General features: G+C 33.2%; 2 protein-coding genes across 2 annotated transcripts; both read left to right on the forward strand.

The window, feature by feature from the left end:
* The first annotated feature begins 69 nt into the window (after positions 1-69).
* On the forward strand, positions 70-8985 carry LOC120257044 (DNA topoisomerase 1). Its single transcript, XM_039264687.1, has 11 exons — positions 70-151; positions 781-840; positions 1276-1347; positions 2453-2560; positions 2675-2751; positions 3870-3953; positions 5654-5765; positions 5928-6017; positions 7056-7121; positions 7229-7324; positions 8634-8985. Exons 1-11 carry the CDS (start codon positions 74-76, stop codon positions 8751-8753), a joined length of 963 nt encoding a protein of 320 aa, XP_039120621.1. The 5' UTR covers positions 70-73; the 3' UTR covers positions 8754-8985.
* Positions 8986-10097: 1112 nt separating this feature from the next.
* LOC120253898 (kanadaptin) lies at positions 10098-20853 on the forward strand. The gene is given in 13 exon segments (XM_039262105.1): positions 10098-10400; positions 11587-11672; positions 13244-13323; positions 14934-14989; positions 15319-15367; positions 16612-16761; positions 17558-17653; positions 18376-18489; positions 18572-18702; positions 18873-19114; positions 19536-20436; positions 20438-20460; positions 20565-20853. Coding segments are annotated over 13 exon segments (2238 nt in total). The 5' UTR covers positions 10098-10140; the 3' UTR covers positions 20615-20853.
* Positions 20854-21009: the final 156 nt, after the last annotated feature.

Raw genomic sequence — 21009 nt, forward strand, 5'->3', positions numbered from 1 at the left:
TTTAACATATTTTGATAATGAATATGCAGGGTTAACTATCTATTTGATTTGCATTCTCTAATTGATATTCTTGATGTTGAAGGTTAAAAAATTAGAAGAACTTGGTATCGGCCGGCCATCTACATATGCATCTATAATGAAAGTCTTGCAGGTATTGTTCTGATTTTCCAGTCAATTTTATCTTCTAATTGTCCTTTGATTAAAGTAATCTTGTGATGGCATCCCTAGTTTTTATGCCTCTTGTACTTTGCGGATGTCAAACATAAGTTCTTGGTAAAGCTTTTTCCTTCTAGCAATAAAACTCCCTTTGATGTTGCTTTCAATGCTTTTTTACGGATTGTGGGTCTCACTGGGACATAAAATATATTCTAACAATGGTCAATGGTCCTCATTTGGTTTCATCCTTTTTGAGATACATTCGAGATACACAGACTTCTAAATTTTGGCAGACACAATGGAATATAATTATAATTAAATTTCAGGTGGAGAACACTTGTGACAAACAAGATGGTGATATGTGGCATGTGCTAGGATATTTTGATTCTATTTAATGATAAAGAAATAAACTCTGTGACCATATGTCCAAAGTTGTGAATATTTCCATTATTGTTAATGGTAAACTTCAATTTACCATAAAGTTTATAGATTCTGTAATTTGGATTTGTTTGACTGATGGCGCATGCTTAACAAATTGTCTAGTCTATCTTGTTAATAGTTATGACATGATTTACATGGTTGCCTTTGGCAATATTTATTCAGCTAAACTACATTTCCTTCCAGGATCGGAACTATATGACTGTAAAGAATCGAGTGTTGTTTCCTGAATTCCGTGGTCGCATGGTATGTATGTCAGTACTTTTTTTTGCTTATCCATTCTCCTAAACTATCTTATCAAAATCCAAGAAGGTTTAAATGTGTTTTATTGGCCATCAAATTACATGGATATGAGGTTGTATGAGGACCATCAGATCTTTTCTCTGTTCTTGTGATGATAGGTTGTAGAATTCAAGACGATTTACCCTTTCAACAATCCTAAATTTTTTTGGGTGTAGAAAATTCAATAAATTACTTGGATAGGGTAAATTCTGATTTAAGACGTGAGCTTTTCTAAACTTTTGCCCTTGCTGTTTATGTTATTTAGGCCAATCAACCTTGAGTTTACTCGATGAACATCAACTTTTACATTTGCTTGTCCTTGTATATTCCTCCTTATTCAAGTGGCTTTAGTTAAGTTCCTTCAGTTCTATGGTGATTTTTGTATTTATTCTGTTGCAGGTGTCAATATTTCTTTCTCATCATTTCGCTGAAGTTGCTGATTATAGCTTCACTGCAGATATGGAGAATGAGGTTTAGTATGACAGTATCTATTGTTATGCTTCAACTAATCAACTCTGGTTGTTTACAAAATATTTTTTAAATTTTTCTGCATTTTGGAGGATATGTGCTAAAATTTTATTCTAAAGAATTTAATTATCAAAGGATCTAAAACCACAATGTAATCAAGAAAAATAACTGGTGCACTGTGTCTATGGGTTTATTATAATGTTCAATTTCAAACTTTCTGTATAAAATAATGATATGGTCAAACTTGCAGATTATCTTTTGTCTGCAATTAAAATCCTTACGCTACATCTCTATTTCAAAAAGGAAACGCTCGACCTGAATTAGATGTTCCCATCTTTGATGACCCTTAGCACTTATTGTCTAGATATTGATTCAAATGATTTAAACTCGATACATTGCGGTCTTTATGTTAAAGAAATATGATCTTTTGGTTGTCATTTATCTAACTGAATGTATTATGCTGTCAAAAGTTGACCACTTAACATGTATTGTCTGGATATTAATTAAGTGGTGAAAAAAGTATCTTGCAGTTACCACATTGAGTAAATATGCTTTGGCTGGGCCATTTATCCAACTGTTTATAGAATGGCTTGATTTTAGTGAACATTTTGAATGAATGCTGAAGTCATAGTTAGAAGTGAAAAAATGATCAGATAATACTCAGTAATTTTTTTTTTTAAAAACGTACTGTGAGAAAGACATACTGTGTAAATTTTGATAAGATATCACATTCTGAAAGTCGAAGAATATTTCTTGGCATGCGTTTTGTTTTTGTTTTTGTGATTTTTGTTTTTTTGTTTTTGAGTTTGGCATGCGTGCTTTTTTTGTCATTTGCTTGTCTATCTTATTATAGCCTTGCTAAATTTACCAGTCCTGATTTGGTGTGACAGTTACAATTTTGCTACCTGGAAAAAAAAAAGGCATAAAACTTCTGCTATTTCTTACAAATACATAATATGCTAGGAGAGAGTGTAAAGCATTGAAAGTTGTGAACAATCTGTACTCTTATATGTTAGTATGTTACATCTAGTAAAAATTTCAATTTATGAGAGTTTTCATTAACCGGTTTGTTTTTTTCCCTTATCATGCACCACATTCTTTTTCTTAGCTAGATAATGTATCTGGCGGAGTGACTGAATGGAAAGGCCTTTTGAAAGATTATTGGTCAAGATTTAGCAAGTACTGTGATCTTGCCACTAGTACTGATATTCGACAGGTAACTGGCACCTAGCAGGTCAATGTATTCTTTTTATCTTTATCATCAATTTGATTCTATTTTATTATTTGTTGCTAATTTTATTTGGTGAGAAATGCAACACTACTATTGCAGGTAGAGAAGATGTTAGAGGAGAAATTTGGCCATATATTATTTGCCTCGCTTCCTGACCAAAACAGGGTGTGCCCAAGGTATTTTAATTGAAGAATTTCATTTGTTTCATAAACTGAATATTACAAGTTTGATTATTAATTGCCATCCTTATTGTAGGACCTCATACTTGTTTCATGGGAAGAATATTTCCATGCTAGGTTGATAACTTGAATAATAGGTTATGAGTTTTAGGAACAAGTATTGGCAACTTGAATAATAGGCTGACATAAATATCACCTTTTCAGGCACTGGCACCTTTGATGACATTTGTTCATTTTAAGTGTTGCTATTATAATATAGATCCCACGTTTCAAAGATCATAAGGGTCATTATATTATTGCTTAAATCTTACTTTAGATAATGTAGTTCTTACCACCATTTTCAAGGAAAGCTGATTTTTTTTATTAGACTTCATGAATTACACCTTATTACTTGCATTGTGACTTCTGTTTGTTATGTTGTTTGGCATTTGCTTATTCATAGTTTTGTTTATTATGGATAATTCATGGCTTAGATAATTTTCTCTTCTATCACCGCATCACTTCTTTTATCTAAATTTGCCTTCTTTTTGTTTTAACTTGCATGCATTTTTTAACTGGATGTTCGAACATCTACTGAAACTGAACTGCATTGATTTTAAGACCAGCCTTTTCGGGAGAATGCAGTTGCTGTTCTTGTGGATGCCTCATTCTTTTGGAAATAAGCAAAACTATCTGTAGTTTGGTGTCATTTTAACAATTACTATTACAACATTTTCTCCAAGAAAAAAGAAACTATCCATCTTTAGTTTTTGAGGTAAATTGGGAAATGTATATTAACTGGAATCATGCAACTTATCGATTAGTCAGGTTTGTAGAAAGAACTTCTATGCAGACAATAGGCAGTAATTGATGATTGTTGTTATCAACATGCAATAAATAAAGATCTTTGTTATGCATGTAATTTGGTGAATTCTGATTCTAAAACTGTTTTATTTTGTGTAGTGCTTGTTGCCCTCATGCTAGTACTGATTCTATTGATTGATATTATTAACATTGGATTTCCCTTATCATGTTTTTAGTGATACGTACCGTGTTTTCTTTCTGTTCTTTTCCTCATCATATCATAACTCACGAGTGGTCTGAACTCTCATGTTGGAACCTTTGCAACTTTGCAGTTGTTCACGAGGAACCTTGAAATTTAAAGTCAGTAGGTTTGGTGCTGGGTATTTTATTGGATGTGATCAACATCCTAGTTGCAAGTAAGTTCCAAAATACCTTGTTGCATCTTTTTAATGACAGACTATTGCTTTTAACAATTTCTACCATTATATATATCTTAGTATCCAAAGATAATCAATTTAATAATGTCATTCATTGTTTGCTTGCTTCTTTCCCATATAAGAGTATTGTGGTGTTGTTTTGATTTGCTTTCGGTTACATCTGATATCACTAGCATGATTGGTGATAATTTCTAAATCAACATAATGTGGTGTATCGGTTTTCTCAAACAATAATTTCGCTGATCATCTTATATATATATGCATGCAAAACTGCCAACTAATCGTCTTTTCCTCAACTAATCCTTTTAATCATTTTGATAACCTTGTATGTACAACTTTGATTTGGTTTGCAGAGTTGGTATATGGTGCAAATAAATATTGATCATATGAAATGTTCCTTTTTATGGAATATCATTGTTAAGTTAATGGTTTTGCCAAAGAAATGAAATATCATTAGAAAAGATCTGATAATTTTAACAGAAACTAATTTCATCTCATGAAAAACAAGGAATTTTTATATTCTAATTCATTGAAGTAAAGCTTACATGAAAGGGTGCATGATGTTAAACCCTAGGTTTGATTTTGTCTACTGGTTTTCTTAACTGCTTTTAAATTAGCAGGTATATTATGAAGAAAGCTAATACTCTATCAACTGAGCACTTTAACTTTACTGTCAGCAAATAAATGAGGTGGATGAAAACTTAATGGTTCAACATCTCATTGTTTGACTTTTAGGATCATGGTACTAATTCTACTATGATAAAATAACAGTTTAAATGGTTAGATCTGGAACCATTTTAATTCCATTATAGTGACAGTTTCAAATACTGAATGTTTAAAACCTTAAAGATTTTCACCTACGAGAATTCCTTTGAATCACGACGGACTAGTGGAAGTCAGAGAATTTACTTTATGAATGCTTTCAAGATGTTATTGAATAAGATGTTAGTATCCAGACTCCAGAGGCATTTGCTTGCAAGTGTCATAATTGAGGGCCTAACTATAGGGATTATTGTTGGTGTTGGCTTTCATAGTTTTACTGGTGAAAGGAACCAAAGAAGATTTTCAAGCTAGGTCAACCAGTGGGGATACATTTGTAGCATAAACAACATTACAGAAATCCAAAAGTGTAAGAATGAGAGGGTCATATAGATACACTGAATTGTTTTCCACTGCTTGTGAGATTGACTTCTAAGCAATTTTCCATTAATATCCTATGCATGGCAAGACTAATGCCCTTGGAATCTGAAATTGGAACTGAAGCTGTATAGCAGTGGAGTGAATGATAGGTTTAGATTAAAATGGATTGTGTACATGAGCTCATCGTGATCAGGCCTTTGAGACCCATAGTTTTTATCCTCGTGGATCCACGATTGCAAGCACAAGCATCACAGAAAATTAAGTTGTGGGCTCAATTTATGTAATAAATGCACAAAATAAACATAGTATTTTACTTCTACTTTGGTTTCAGGTTGCCTTTAAACATTAAGTTGCGCACTCAATTTATGTAATGAATGCACAAAAACAACATAATATTTCTTAGCAATGCCATGTTTTTTGCATTCTCCTGAACTTTCTTATATTTCTGCAGCCATTTTGGTCTCTCAATTACTTCAAGATTTTTTTTCATTTTCACTTTGTTAGCAGATTTCATAATATTTTCGACATTGAACATGCAGGCATATCTCAAGTACTGTTTTTCCTGATGAGGATGAAAGCCATGCTTCTGACAACCCGGATAAATCATTTCCACCGAAGCTGTTAGGCTATTGTCCTGATTCAAACAATAAGGTTTTCTTGTTTTATTTAACAATCTCTCTTATCCTTCTGGACCATAAATTATATTATGCTACTTTGAGGTCTTGGTTATGAAGTTATTATTATGTAATAGTTAACTTCCTCATATTTAATGGTAACTGAGTTTAATAGCTGCTTCCTTTTTCCCGCTCCTAGGTTTTACTGAAGAATGGTCCTTATGGATTTTATGTGCAACTGGGAGATGATACGCATGGGTACACACCAAAAAGGGCTTCTGTTGCTGAGGTTTTTTTTTTGCAACTTAATCAAAATTTCTTTTGATGAATTCTTTTTTTTTTTTTGGTTTCCAGTGCTGCTTCTAGAAACTATGAGTCAAACTGCTTAAATTTTTATCCAAAGCCAAGCATGCTATTTTAGGGAAGTTCATAAAGGGTGCCTTTATGTTTTATCAAACCAGAAAAAGCCTGACAAATGGGACAGTAGTTTCATGCCAGTTTCTCTATACACACTTGCTTGTGCTTCATAAAGTCATTTCTTAGAGATAAATTGATAAAATAAAATGGACATAGGAATAGATGCACCAACCTAATCAGAATAGAATTTATAAGTTCATAATTTAGGGAAGTTCATAAAGAGTGCCTCTATGTTTAATCAAACCCGAAAAAACCTGACAAGTGGGGCAATAGTTTCATGTCAGTTCCTCTATACTCACTTTCTTGTGCTTCATAAAGGCATTTCTTAGAGATAAATTGATAAGAGAAAATGGACATAGGAATAGATGCACTAACCCAATTGGAATAGAATTTATAATGTCATAATTATAAGATATGAAAGAATAGGCATTTGATTATGAATCATAAATTTTTCAAAACAATTTTGCATTTTTTATCTGTTACAAATAAATTCTTTCAAAATATTGTTTGATGCATGCTGTCCAAATTGAGTCAAGCATTGCAATTAGTTTCGGAGTTCATGCCCAAGCAAAGAGAAGTTTTTTGGGGTCTCAATTAGATGCAAGTGCCTTGTGCTCCTTTTATTGAAAAGATGGAAAGAATACAGTATATAAAGGAAAATAAAGGATGGAGGATGAAGAGAAGCAAAGACCCTCATATTTTCAGAATTTTATTTGTTTCTTATTAAAAAACCTCAATTGATTCAAGTCTGTAGGAAATCATGTATAGGGACCCAAAACTCAGAAATACTACTGTTTATCAAAGATAATCCTCCCCAAGATGGGAACTTCAATAGACCTATAAAACTACCTTTTCTGAATTTGGAAAACACCTGACTGTTTTTACATAAGATTGTGTATTACTTGTGCAGGTGAAAGATGTGGATTCAATTACTCTGGAATTTGCTCTTGATCTTCTGCAATATCCTCTGACACTGGTAGACTTTTTTTCCCTTAATTGAACTGCATATTGCAGTTGGTTATCTTTCTAATTTCTACCATTGAACATATGACTCTAATTTTTGTAATTTTCTCTGGTTTAAAGGGAAAACACCCAGAAGATAAACACCCTGTGATACTATCACATTCAAAATTTGGATTCTCAGTTAAACATCGACGCACCATTGCTCCAGTTCCAAAGGTTTGTTTATCATATATTCCTTTCCAAATGGTTATGCTACTAGCCTGTCATTGTTCATGCTCTTAATAATGTTGCATTCAGGTACTAGTTTGTGTGTTTGCATAATATTTTTATGCATATTTTTAGTGTATAGCTACAGCTTGAAGCTTGCTTGGCAAATTTGGATAAATTTGGTCTTGAATATTTTCTATGTTTAAATGAAAAAAAAAAAATTATCTATGCCTAAATGAAAACAATATTTCTTCCCTCGGTTTTTGGCTGGGCATCATAAATTAATAGTGGTTCTCATCAAAGCCCTCTGACCTCAGCTCAGCTTCACATACAATATTCTTTTGGATGTCGTAACTATCGGCGCTTTTAAATCCCGTTCAATGAAGTAATCACTTCCATTCTAAACATATGTGGTGGTTAGGTGGATTAGATTAAAACTGAATATTTTTGGTTAGAAGCACCTTTTCATTAAGCAGAATTGGGCCCTTATTTCAGCAAATTTACATCCTCGACTTTTATGATCTTTACCAGAATGCAAATAACATATTCAATGCAGATGGTGCCAGTGTAGTGTGGTATACTAGTCGGAAAATTGTTGAATGAATATAATTTTGTAATTTAGTGTGGACTGTCAATTTAGAAGAAAATATAAAGGAAACAATGATCTGGGTCCTATGAAAATTCGATTGTTTTGCATGTAGAAGCATTCTGACTTTACAGTGTTTGGTATGCTGGAGTATCTGCTCTAGATGAGTATCTAGAAACTCAAGTTGCGACATTACTTGACTTGATGAGCCGTATTCCGCCCTAAGAAGTCTTTTTTAGGCTCTCTGAATGCACAGCTACCTAAGTGGTCCATTCTCTTGTCGCAATTCGACATCATTTATGTTCCACAAAAAGCTGTCAAGGGCCAAGCTTTGGCTGACTTCTTAGCGGCGCACAAGAATAAATATAGTAAAACAGATAACATTCCAGTAAATATTGATGAGCAGTATATTATTGAAAGCAATTGGTTTAGCTTTATTTAACCATAACTTTTGTAGTATTGTTATTTAATTGAGATGACGTTGCTTTAGGTGGACATGTGGCAGTGTAAAATCATCGACATTGGACAATAATTTTTATTTTTTTTTGGTATGGGATTAGGGAATATTTCTTCGGTGCTTATTTTAAGAACTTGTAGCCCTTTCATATATTTGTTTGATCTAATTTCAGTAAGTTTTCTTCTGCATAATATCTTCAAAGAGGCCTTTATGCTGACACAATCCGGATGTTTATCTGGCCTTTGTTTTGTTTGTTTTGTTTTTCACTATTGCAGAGTGTCAATCCTAAAAGCATCACACTGCAAACCGGATTGAAACTTTTGTCAGGTAAAAATGTACGGAGATCTGGTCGTCCCAAAAGAAAACCGAATACTGAAGAAAGTTTGTTCGATTAAGGGAGTACGAGGGAAGATCAATCATGCACTCCCCCCCGGGGGTACTTTGAAAAGTAGCAATAAGGATACACCAAGAGTTTATAAAGAATTTTACCTGCATTCATGCTTACTATTTAACCTTGTTGTGAGGTCGTGTAACTCCAAATTTTGTCATAATTATTATTGATGCATTGTATTATTTGTTAGAGCTTAAGACGCAACATTCTTTTACACTGTCAAATTTTGACCTCAAGTGCTTTTTGTTTATCAAATTTTATTCTTTAATGCCATTGTTATTCTAATTCATTTGATATGTTATGTGAATATTATTATTTTAATTACATTTATTAGCAGTATGAGAAGTTTCTTCTGGATGTTTGGTTTGCTGCAAGTGGGTGATAGAGAGAACGTGAGATGGATGGGTGGCGTTAGGATTTAAAAAAAAAAAAAGAGAATTTAAAAAAGAGAGAAATATATATATATATATATATATATATATATATATATATATATATATATATATCGGTAATAAAAAGATCATGTGTTTTAATTTAATTTTATTTTTCGTATGATTATACAAATTTTGCTATTTCATTCAGGGTTAATCCAATAGTTTCACCTCCAAATAGTTCATTTTAAAGATATAAAGGTTCAGCTAAGGCGTATTGGGGTCGGATTTTTTATTAGTTTTTCCGTTTTGGAAAGGACTTGAGATCAGATATGAAAATCCACATAAAATGATGTTATGAGATTATAGAACTGGATAGAGGATGGTAGTAGCAAAATTTTTTAAAATAAATAATAATAAAAATGAGGGATTCAAATTTTATGTGGAAAACCATAAAATAAAGTAAAAATCATGGGTAAAGTAGAATTTCACTCTAATAAAAATCATGGGTAAACTATTTTTTCTCACTTTTCTCTTACCCTCACTCACTTCTCAACTGAATAGTGCAATGAAAGTTTTCATTCTCTTGCCTTTTTATAGGTAAGAGTGTGATGTGATTAAAGGTTAATTAACTCACCTAATCTCATCCATCAACCAAAAATAATGCATCTATTTTTGACAAAACAAAACATCATATGCATGCAACCCATCATCCAAAATATTTTAAATAGATGAGTGTATATATGTGTTAAATATTAACCTTATGTTTATATTTGTTTTTGACATTTTTTAAATGGGTAATGTTTGTTATCTATTTATAATAAAATAAAATAAAAAAATAAAAATAAAATAATAAAAATGTACAGAATTATGAAGTTTTGTGGGGGTGTGTACGTAAATAAAGCTAAACAGGGGCAAATTAGTAAAATTACATCCATAAGCATCCCGATAACAATACCTCGTCGGCTTCTCATCTTTCGAAGTTCCGAAGGACTTCGGCGTCGTTCTCTCGCTTCCAAGATGACGACTACTCCCATGGGACCTCCTCCTCCTCGCTCTCCTCCGCCAAACCCTAACCCTAATCCTGATCTTGCATCGACGGCACCCGACGAGGAGACGAGCCCCATGCCTCCTCCTCCTCCTCCTCCTCTTCCTGGTAAATCTCGTCCCAGTTCGGAACTTGTTATCCCTTACGAGATCCCTTCATGGAGCGAGACCCCTGGCTATCCTTTCTCCCTTGAAGTTCTCAAGGATGGAACCATAATCCAACAACTTGATGTGTGAGTTTTCCCACCTTGTGCTTCGCTGTTGATCTTCTTATTGGTGCTTGCCTGCATTTTTGATGTTTTCTGATTGCTTGTGATTCTTTTTGTTGCATACTTTAGTACACTCAAAATTTGAATTTTTTTTAGTCATGAAGTGATAAATTAAGGAAGCGAAGAAAAGAAGAGGGTTCGTGGATTTCATTTGTTTGGTTGAAAAAAAGATTTAAATGGATAAATAAATGAAGGCAATGTGCTGATAATTTTTCTTTTTCGTTTCTGGTATTTTTCTCGGAAATAATGTGTGTTTTTCCGTGGCGTGTCTTATTGAGGTAATATACAGGGAAAGCAATAAAATCAAGAAAGAGAACTGTTTCTTACTTGGTTGAGTGAATGGAAGAAAATGTTTAGGCAAATGAAGAAAAGGCATTGGTACTGTCCTTATTTTATTTTTCCATTATTTCTTATTCTTTTCTCTTTTGTTATTTTCTCCCAATTGAATAAAGTCACTGAGTTGAAGATAGAAGGACAAATGGTGAGTATAGGCAACCACTGGATTACAAAGCTAGAGTACTATAACTTCTGAGAAGTCTTTACTACTATGATACTCTAACAAGACATTGAGTAGGCTTAATTGATTATACTTAATAGAATGAAAAAAGAATTAAATGAGAAAATAAAGAATGAGTTTATGCAAGCTTTGGTTGCTTAGCCTTAGAATAGGCCATACTGTTGCCTATTTGTCTTCTTTTTTGAATTCCTTAATGTTGCAGCTCTCTGGGATTTCCCTAAAGGCTATACCCCTGCCTCATCTCTTTTGCCTTCATTTGTTTTTCTGCTTAACTAGCTTGAAGAACCGTAGGGCTTGTTGTCCGTGTTAGATGGACAAAATAGGAGGTGAGTGCTGTTCTTCAGTTTTCTCATGTGTGTCTTTGGATTGATGTCAAGAGGCACTCTCTAAAAAGATGTTCATCTACCTCAATTGATTAAGGATTAATGAAATGTTGGGCGGTTAATTAATCCCTTATCTAAAATCCATACTGCATTGAAAAAGGATCAAAATCTAGATGAAATGATCAAGATGAAATAAATTTATGTTATGCTATTGGGTATATACTGTATCAATATTTATATTCTCCAAAGCATGGTCAGCTTATAACTTGATGTCTTGGAATTAACTGTAGTAGATAATGATATGATGCAGGTCTGGAAAGGGAGCATACATGTTTGGACGTATTGATCTCTGTGATTTTGTGCTTGAGCATCCAACCATTTCTAGATTCCATGCAGGTATATTGAGTTTCTCATTGGTACATTTTACGCTAGATGTTGTATTCCATCTGTTCAATTATCCGTCATTGTTTTTGTTATCATTTGAAATGATTTTTCACTTAACAATATGTTGGCATCCGACTAGTGAACAATGTGACCTTTTGCTACATTTTCAATATTTAAAGCAGAGTCGTGCCAGGCACCAAGCATTTAATTTTAGTTTTTTTTGCTTGCTTTAACATAAATATTTCATGGTTTATATATTCTTTATTTTGATTGGTACATACATCTGTGCCATGGATGATATGTAATTGTCTCGCGGGGTTCATGATTTCAGCATGCTATAGTCATTTAATGATGAATTTCACAATCTTTCCTGGGAACACACATCAAGAACAAAATGAACTTGCAGAAGTCATGAATTACATGTTTTCTATTGAATGATGATGCATATTCAATTTGATTTTCATTTACAGAAAAGAACATTTTGAGACCCAAAAATTGCCTTTCAGAATCAGAAGGCCCTTCACTAGATTCATAGTTTCAAGTTTGAGTGCAAGGAATTTTTTTTGGAGATGCAAGATCTAGATGTACTGGCTTTATTGTCATTGTTTTGTTTTTAAGGATTAAAACATGGATCAAACAGTGAGTCATACGCATGTATTTCAATGTTTTAAATTGTTCATAGCAAAGTTCCTTTTAATTTTCTCATGGAGAAATATTATTTATTATGATTATTGGATATATGCATCTACCATGGAACTCCTTTTTGTTGAGTTTATTCAATGCTGCTTGTTTGGAACAAAGCTTCCCATATTCATTTCGTCATTCCCTTCACATATCCAATAGTATAACAAAATAACGAACCTTCTTAAAATCTTCCATGGAAACTTTTCCTTTTGAATATATAGTTGCTTTAGCATGTGCGAGTCTTACTTCCAAGTTGGCTTTCATGACTTCTATCATTTAGCAACTAAACATATAATGTGTGTGTATTTTGAAAAATTGCGTGAATAAATTTTGTTCTTTATGGTGCGATAATTGAATTATGAATCAGGTAACTTGCCTATGATTAATATCTCATCAATTTTCTCCCTTGTTTGATTATAATACTAGGTGAATCATTGACGGGAATATCTTGTTTCATTAATAATAAACATGTCACTTGAGAATGCATTATAAAACATCTGCAGGTACCATGCTAACTTTTGTCACATTGAAATAAAAAACTTGATTGTTTGCTAACGGCATAACTCAAGAGGCTTATATGGTTGGAAGTTCATGCTATTGTCTGATTGTTTGGAAGCATTACAGTGTAGCTACAATCTGAATATCCCATATTTAATACTTTGTATGTTTCCTTTTGAGATCCATAGTTGAATCTAATAGACTTGAATGTTATACATGAAACCAACAAATTTGATATGATTATTTGATATGCTCAAGAAAACTTGATATTTATGCTATTTTATGAATATTAGATTTGTTTTACATGCTTCAGCTAGTTATAGTTCCCTAAGTATGCATCTTCTGCATAATATTGCAAAGATTTGAAAACTTGTGCTCATCACATTCTTGTCTTATATCAGTTTTGCAATTTAAGAAAGATGGAGAAGCTTTTCTTTATGATCTTGGTAGCACTCATGGTACTTTCATCAACAAGAATCAGGTACTGTCTTTCATGACAATTCGTCTCCCCTCAAGATATTATCTTTAAAAAATGGTTTATTTTGGTGGTTTATAATGCATTTACAAGAACATTAATTATGATCATGAGAACATACTTGTTTGTGAAGCAGGTTATTCCAAAATAGTGATTGTGGATTATTAGAATCATGACCTTTAAATATCCTTAGTTTGATCCTTTTTCTTGCCCTGATTTTGTGGCAATATTTTGTTGTTACACCACGGGATATCTTCACTATGATCATTCTTGAACAGTAGCTGGTTATAAATTTATATATCTCATGTAGATGTCACAATAGCAACGGTTAGAATGGTACCAATCAAGTAGAATGAATAATGATGTGAGAACATGAAGAAACTTGTCTCAGTGGATGGTTATATAAAGTGAATAGAGCTAGATCCCTTTTCCTCGTATTGACCCTTGATGACTCTTACAGTCTGGATTTGTAAGAGCTTGCTGTAGCAAGGTTTAAAGCCATGTTTGGCCCCTCAAGTGGGAGGAATTATTTATTTTGATCCTTTAAGCCAAATAATGATTAATTTGGTTCTTGAATTAACATGTGAATGCTTGTTTGGGTCCCTTTGTTCAAATCCTTGAACCACATGACAGGAAGGCCATTAATTGCTGATGTGATAGGCCCATGGCCAACTTATGTCCATCCCTATGGAGTCAAGGACTGCATGTGGCTTAGTGTTGATGTGGTTCATTCCCTTAATTTTATTTGAGCCTGAAAGCTTGGAAGGCTCTAAGAAAGATTCAAGAAAGACCATCCCTTGCTTTATAAATAGGGGAAAGGAAAGAAATTTTTGTGTGTGTGTGTGTGTGTGTGTGTTTTTCTTAACAATCTAGGGAAATGGAAAACAGTTTTGATTGATTCTCCCTGTGGCAACATTTTTTTAACTTATTTACAAGGAACTCGAAAAAAGGACAGAATTTTGAAGTTTTAAGAGTTCTCAAAGAATGAAAAAAAATGTTTTTCTAGAAGTTCAGTAAGAAAAATATCTTGATGATTCCTCACTGAAAACTCTTAATGGCATTGGTTTTAGTACAAAAATTGGAAAAAAATGGTTTTCTGAAAGTTATGCTTGTGAACACATTTGAATGGTGGTCCTAATGTTCAAATTGTTTTCTTGAATGCTCCTTAATTCCTTTATTTTATCTCACATCTGTTGAATTGTGAAATGCCGTCGATTCAGGTTAGCCGTTATTAAGATGAGATATATTTTGAAGTATATTTTCATGTGTGATGCTTAATAAATTTACCTCTTAAATTTGTTAATGCGAAAGTTTTTCTGTTAATATTGATGTTGGGTGGTTGTTAGTGATTAGATATTCATTGTTTAACTGACCTTGTTATTGATGATCATATCAGTTTTACTAAGTGTAGATTCATATAATAATGCCACATATCGGAGACTACATTGCACAACAAGAAATTTGGTTCAAGTTCTGCTTCTATAGATCTGTGTTCAATAAACTTGCCTGAAGAAATTTAACATTCTATGTATTCTCAATTCATGATTGATCACAATGATTACATGATAGTTGTGCTAGTTCTAACATTTTAATGTGATCCCATACTTTATCTTTAGGTAAAGAAAAAGGAGTACACAAAAGTTCATGTTGGTGATGTATTTCGATTTGGACAGTAAGTGAACTTCTCTAATGTCTCAAGTCATTCTTTTTATACATGAATGAGAGTCAACATTGTCCTGGATAATTAATATTCTTTTTTTTTCTCATTTATTATTATGCTATGTTCTTGGTCTTTGAGGGAAAGTGCTACCGTTTATAATTATAGCTAATTAAATAGATAGGTTTGCTCTTTGTTGAACTATTTTGCATTTATTTTTATTTTACTTATTCATACTTGATACAGAATACCTTGAAGCTTTTATGCTGAACATCTCTCTTTTTATTTTATTTTTATTTTTTATTTTACCTTTCTTATCTGTGCTTTTTTGCTGTTTTCTACAGATCATCACGTTTGTACATTTTCCAAGGACCATCTGAGTTGATGCCACCGGTAAGATTAAATTCTGCTTCATTTGTCAGATAGAAAATAATATTTCCTTCCTGCAGGAGCTTCTAGTGAAAATTTTCTCATTAACTAGCTGTCTAGTATAAAATGCTCTGTCCTCAAAATTTTTTTTCTGTTGAGTAAATAAAATGGTGTTTAATGTGACTGTGCAGGGAAGAGAATTGTGGTCTTTTATCTTGCTTTCTTTCTATTACTAAGTGTGGATGCAGAATTTATTTTGGCAATAAGTGATTGCAAATTTGCAACTATAGTATCTTCTCTCGGACAGTTGGACTGCTTGCATTAAGCACTGTGTAATTACATTTCAATACCTTTTTGGTATGTATATTGACAAATATACAAATCAGTACAATGTATGGAGACAACCATCTTGAAATGTCCTTGCCCACAAACTAAGATTTCTATTTAGTATTTACTAGCATATTTGTGTCGATGAGCTCACGTCTATATAATTTTCTATAGTTCTTATGTTTAAGCATAGAAAGCTAGTTAGTGTGCTTATTATAAATGTTTGAACGGAACTTCAATGGCAAAATGAATCTCACTCTTTAATTTATTGTGGGTATAATCTGAGATTTTCATTATGTTGATGTTACATAATTGGTGAGAAATATCAGATGCTTATTTATTTTTTTATCTGCAGCTAATTGTGGGGATTGATTAGTTCAAAGCTAGGCCATGAGCTTGTTTCAGTTTGGTGAGAATTAAAATAGAAGGTCTCAAAAAGCATAAGTTTGGGTAATTATAAAAAAAAAGGGCCAAATTTTGATTGATGTTTCCATTTATCGCTTATAGTTTGTTGTTGGGAAAGGTTTTGAACTTAACATAATTTAGTTTATCTAATAAGCATTTTCTTATATTTGTGATTCTGCCATGAGATATTGTTCTTTACATTCAAATAGTATTAAATCTTGAAGCTATTTTTTTTTTCTCTTTCTCTTGAAGCAATTAAGTTAAAAAAAAATTACTATTTAGCTTCAACTTTTGACCTGACATATTACTTCTAAAGCTAGCTATCATAAATTAGATGCAGGTCATTAGCTTTTGTTTATAAATGAATTGCATTATTTATACTTTGTGGAAATAAAAAAAAATGCAAATCTATTATTTTATAAAAATCGTTATGTATACTTCAATATGAAATAATTAAAATCCGATTTGTTTGTTTACTTTTTTTTTATTTATAATTAGTATTTGAAGCTCATAATGTTTGCTATCTCATTGAATAGGAGCGTGACTTGAATAAATTACGAAATGCTAAGGTTCACCAAGAGATGCTTGATCGTGAAGCCTCACTTTTACGTGCAAAAGTTGAAGCTTCTCTCGCAGATGGTATTTCATGGGGTATGTCTGAGGATGCAATTGAAGAAGCCACAGAGGTATTGAGTGTTAAAAATCTTCTATTTGTTGTTTTCAAAGGGGCTAGTAAAATTAGAGAAAAGGAGCGATTATTTTGCAATATTATATCCATTTTGAATTTATAAGTTTTTCTTTGAATTTTTGTACTGGGGTTTCCCATTTTTTTGGACATACGAATAGTTATGTTTAGCCCTGTGCTCGGTAATGATCCTTATTTGTTTATGTGCAGTTTGCTTTCTAGACCAATTTTTTCTATATTTTTGGAATTTTTTAGGCCTATTCCCTATCAGTTGATTTCTAAATTTTGCTGAAGTTCTAATAATTGTAATTTTAGGACCATGGGGTTTTCTCATGACCATCTGACTTCTTCCTTGGGTCTTTTATGAGCTACCACTCACCAGATATATCTGTGTGGTTATTTTTTTAACTGCCAAACTAGCTGATGCTAACCTACTTGGATGTTGTTATTTCACAAGTTATGTGGTAATTGCCTGTTGATATGTTCTTAACTACTCTGACTTGTTCGTTAATTCTGAACTTCAAATTTGGATTATGTTTTTGTGTCACACAGTTGAGTTTTAATCATTCTGATCGCATGCTGTGACCTTATATTTGTTCTAGATTTTTCTAATTGAAGGATTAAATTGAATGTGACATGGAAATATTGAGGCACAGCTGAAGTTCTGGGGATCCTTAATCTTAGCATATGCTTGCTTGACAGATATATAACTAGCAGACATGCAGAGATCTGTATACAAGCCTAATTGCATGCCTTAACCTTTGAATTCTTCCAACTTATTACCTATCATGCTTTAGGATGATGCAGATGAAGTAACATGGCAAACATACACAGGACAACTTACAGAAAGGCAACAGAAAACACGTAGTAAAATCTCAAAAAGAATGGAGAAGGTAAGCACATTTAATCTCCCCAAAGTGCATTTTCTCTCTACTAATTGTATCAATGTCCTTCTAGCTCAGAAAAAAAAATCATGGTGCATCCTATTTGTCTTTGTTGAAATATCTGCTTTTGAGAGCTACATCCTAGAACCTGATATTATGATTCATTATGTAGCTGTATGTATCATATAAGAACAATTCTTTTATAATTCTGGATATTAAGTAATTCAATGTTTGCTTTTCAATTCATCTGTTGGTAGACTGTCATCTACTTTCTATGTAGGTTGGAGAGTGAAATAAAATCGAATGCCTTCGCACCCAGTTACCTATTTACCATTAAAGCTGACAAGACATTTCATTTATTGTTTTAATAGTAGGACTCATTTAATTCTCTGTATAATTTTTTTGTCTAATTGCTTTATTTTAATAGTAGGACTTGATTAATCCAAAAAATGCTAGTAATCAACAATTGCTTATCAGTCTTCATATCCCAGTAATAAATTTAGCATCATGAAAATAAAATTCATGACCTTAAACATTTTTTTGGCTTGTATAAAATTCTCAAGTAATCAACAAGTTTTGGTTAGTAGATCTGTAGTAAGTTCTAAGAATGCCATTCAGTTCTTTGGTTTAAAAGAAGCTGATAGTGATAGTGGTGTCATGTCATATTTGAGCAGTAATCTGGACTGAGCAATGACTTTTTTCTCTTTTTGGAATTGTTTTGTTGGCAACAGGTTTATAATATGAGAAAAGAGATTGATGCTATTCGTGCGAAAGATATTGCCCAAGGTGGGTTGACTCAGGGCCAACAAACACAGATTGCTCGAAATGAGCAAAGAATAAATCAGGTAGGCCATTTCGACCATAATTTGAGGGATTTTCATTTTCAATATGTGTAACCCGTAATGCTATAATTTTTTTTCTTCAAAGATAATGGAAGAACTTGAGAGCTTGGAAGAGACTCTTAATGAAAGTATTCAAGAAAGTATTGGTGCACGCTCTGGAAAGAAAGCACCCGGTAGGACGAAAGGATTTGTTGAAGATGAAGATGAAACTTTGAGGTAATTGATCATTCTAAGCATCAAATTTGTATCTAGTGTGAAATTTGAGTTTCTGAGGTGGTAATTTGATATTGTCCTCTCATTTAGTTTCAACTCAAACATGATGGGTGTTCCATCTTAAACATCCTATTTGATTTACTTATAATTGATATTCTTGGACTTTTTTTAAGCGACGACGATGATTTCTATGATCGGACAAAGAAGAAGTCTCTTGCTCAAATTTCTGTTAAGCATCAATCAGTAGAAACAGCTGATACTCTTACTGAGAAAAAGGAGTCTATCATCAGTCAAATGGAAGAGAAGAAGGCATTGCTCTCTCAAGAGCAACAAAAATTTGCAACTGAGAATGAGAGCAATTCTGATGTTGGAGATGACCTTGATGCATATATGACTGGGATTTCATCCCAACTAGGTAACCGCACTAAACTCATCTACGACTCGTTTTTTTTTTCCATTACCATGTTATTTTTGTTTGCCGATTTTGTTACATCAGGTAAAAAAAATGAAACTTCAATGCCTTTCTGATCTCATCATATCCTGATCCATCATATCATATTAATTATTTGTCTGTTTGTCTGAATAATCAACTTGTGTCACTTATATTGGTTTTCTGTTCTTCTGGGGTAGATCACATCCCACGATATACTTTCTCTTGTTCTGCTCATTGTTAGGAAGTGTCGGTTCTTGCTATGAGTTGTACGCTGCACTCTCTCAGTCGATACCGAAATAATGTATATACATTCATGCTTTATATATTCACACACATGTGACATTGTGACATTTCACAAAAATTCTGACACTGAATTGTGTTAAATGAACTTTGCATGTGACAGTACTCGATAAAACTGCTAAGATAGAGAAGGAACTATCAGATCTCCAAACCGAGTTGGACAGGGTAACATATTTGCTGAAAATTGCTGATCCAATGGGAGAAGCTTCAAAGAAAAGAGATCTAAAAGTTCTGGCTGGAGCTACTGTGAAAAGTAACATAAAGCCACAGGACTTGTTGAAGTCCAACCTTTCAAGTACTGACATTCAGAAGCCACGTCAAACTCCAGAAAAGAAGATTAATCAGTCTGGAAAATCTAATTCCAGCAAGCCACTTCCTCGAACTTCATCATCCACAGATACAGAGAAACATCCTGAAGAAGAGGGCAAGGATGCATCTAATAAAAAGGAAAGTAAGACCGTTGATAAAACCACGTCATCCACTGAAACGGAGAAACATTGTGAAGATGATGATAAAATTTCCGATCAGGCAAAAGCAAGTAAAACACCTGCATTCGCTTTGCCAAAGCCTCAGTGGCTTGGTGCAACAAGAGACATAAAGCCAGATGATAATCAATTGCCGGAAATTAACACAGATGCAAATGAGTCTGATGGATTTGTGAACTATAAGGACAGGAAGGTGGCTCTTACATCAGTTGACAATCCAAGTGAGATTGAGGATGCAGCTCCTGGTCTTATAATAAGGAAGCGGAAACCATCAGAAAATCCAGGAACAGTTGTCGATAAAGCCCCTAAACTAGCAGTATCATCCTCAGCTGAAGCAGAAGCAACAGCTGCGGATGCAGTAGCTCTGTTACTGAGGCATAAGCGCGGATACCACGGATTGGATGATGAAGGAAATCTCATCGATGAACCGTTACAATCTAGTCAACCAGGGAAAGAAAATTCACAGCCGAAACGAACTTTTGGACCTTCTAAACCTGCCTTCCTTGACAGAAATCCAGACTGAGTCATGGGTTCCTCCTGAAGGTAACTTTGTGACAAAATCGTCATATTACCCATTTCATTTTGTTCTCCATTTCTTCGTATTCGAGCTTAGATTGTGCTCATTGTAGTATTATGGTTTCTTGCAGGGCAAACTGGTGACGGGCGCACATCATTGAATGATCGATTGGGTTATTGATGGCTGATTTCACACCAAATCAAAATCGGCAAACATACGAGAGAATGCCTTATTGTGAAGATGGCCAGGAAGTGTTCGAATTCAAATTCAAGCCTGCTGTTGATAATATCTGCGCCCCGGCCTCGTTATCGACTTATCAGAATGAAGAGAAAAGTGAATGAATTCTCAGTAGGGAACTGATTGATATATATATATATATCTTTCATGATATCACATATCAATGTGAACAAAATCAGCCACTTTGGTTCTTATTATTGTTTTATTGTTTTCTGTGAAAATTGCTGCAGGGCTTAACGTATTGTACTAATTAAAGTTATTTGAAAATTAAGATTTTATTATGTAAATAGCAATTAATATTTATGAACGTCAATATAATTTTAAAATTAATTAGTAAA

The sequence above is a fragment of the Dioscorea cayenensis genome, chromosome 3 (genome assembly GCF_009730915.1).
Source record: "Dioscorea cayenensis subsp. rotundata cultivar TDr96_F1 chromosome 3, TDr96_F1_v2_PseudoChromosome.rev07_lg8_w22 25.fasta, whole genome shotgun sequence".
In the NCBI taxonomy this organism is placed as follows: domain Eukaryota; kingdom Viridiplantae; phylum Streptophyta; class Magnoliopsida; order Dioscoreales; family Dioscoreaceae; genus Dioscorea; species Dioscorea cayenensis.

Excerpts from the sequence above, each read along its gene's own strand:
- LOC120257044 (XM_039264687.1), top strand. The coding sequence starts at position 74 with ATGTTGAAGGTTAAAAAATTAGAAGAACTTGGTATCGGCCGGCCATCT. Across the intron at positions 841-1,275 it reads CTGAATTCCGTGGTCGCATG|GTGTCAATATTTCTTTCTCA; the intron begins GTATGTATGTCA and ends ATTCTGTTGCAG. Across the intron at positions 2,752-3,869 it reads CAAAACAGGGTGTGCCCAAG|TTGTTCACGAGGAACCTTGA; the intron begins GTATTTTAATTG and ends GCAACTTTGCAG.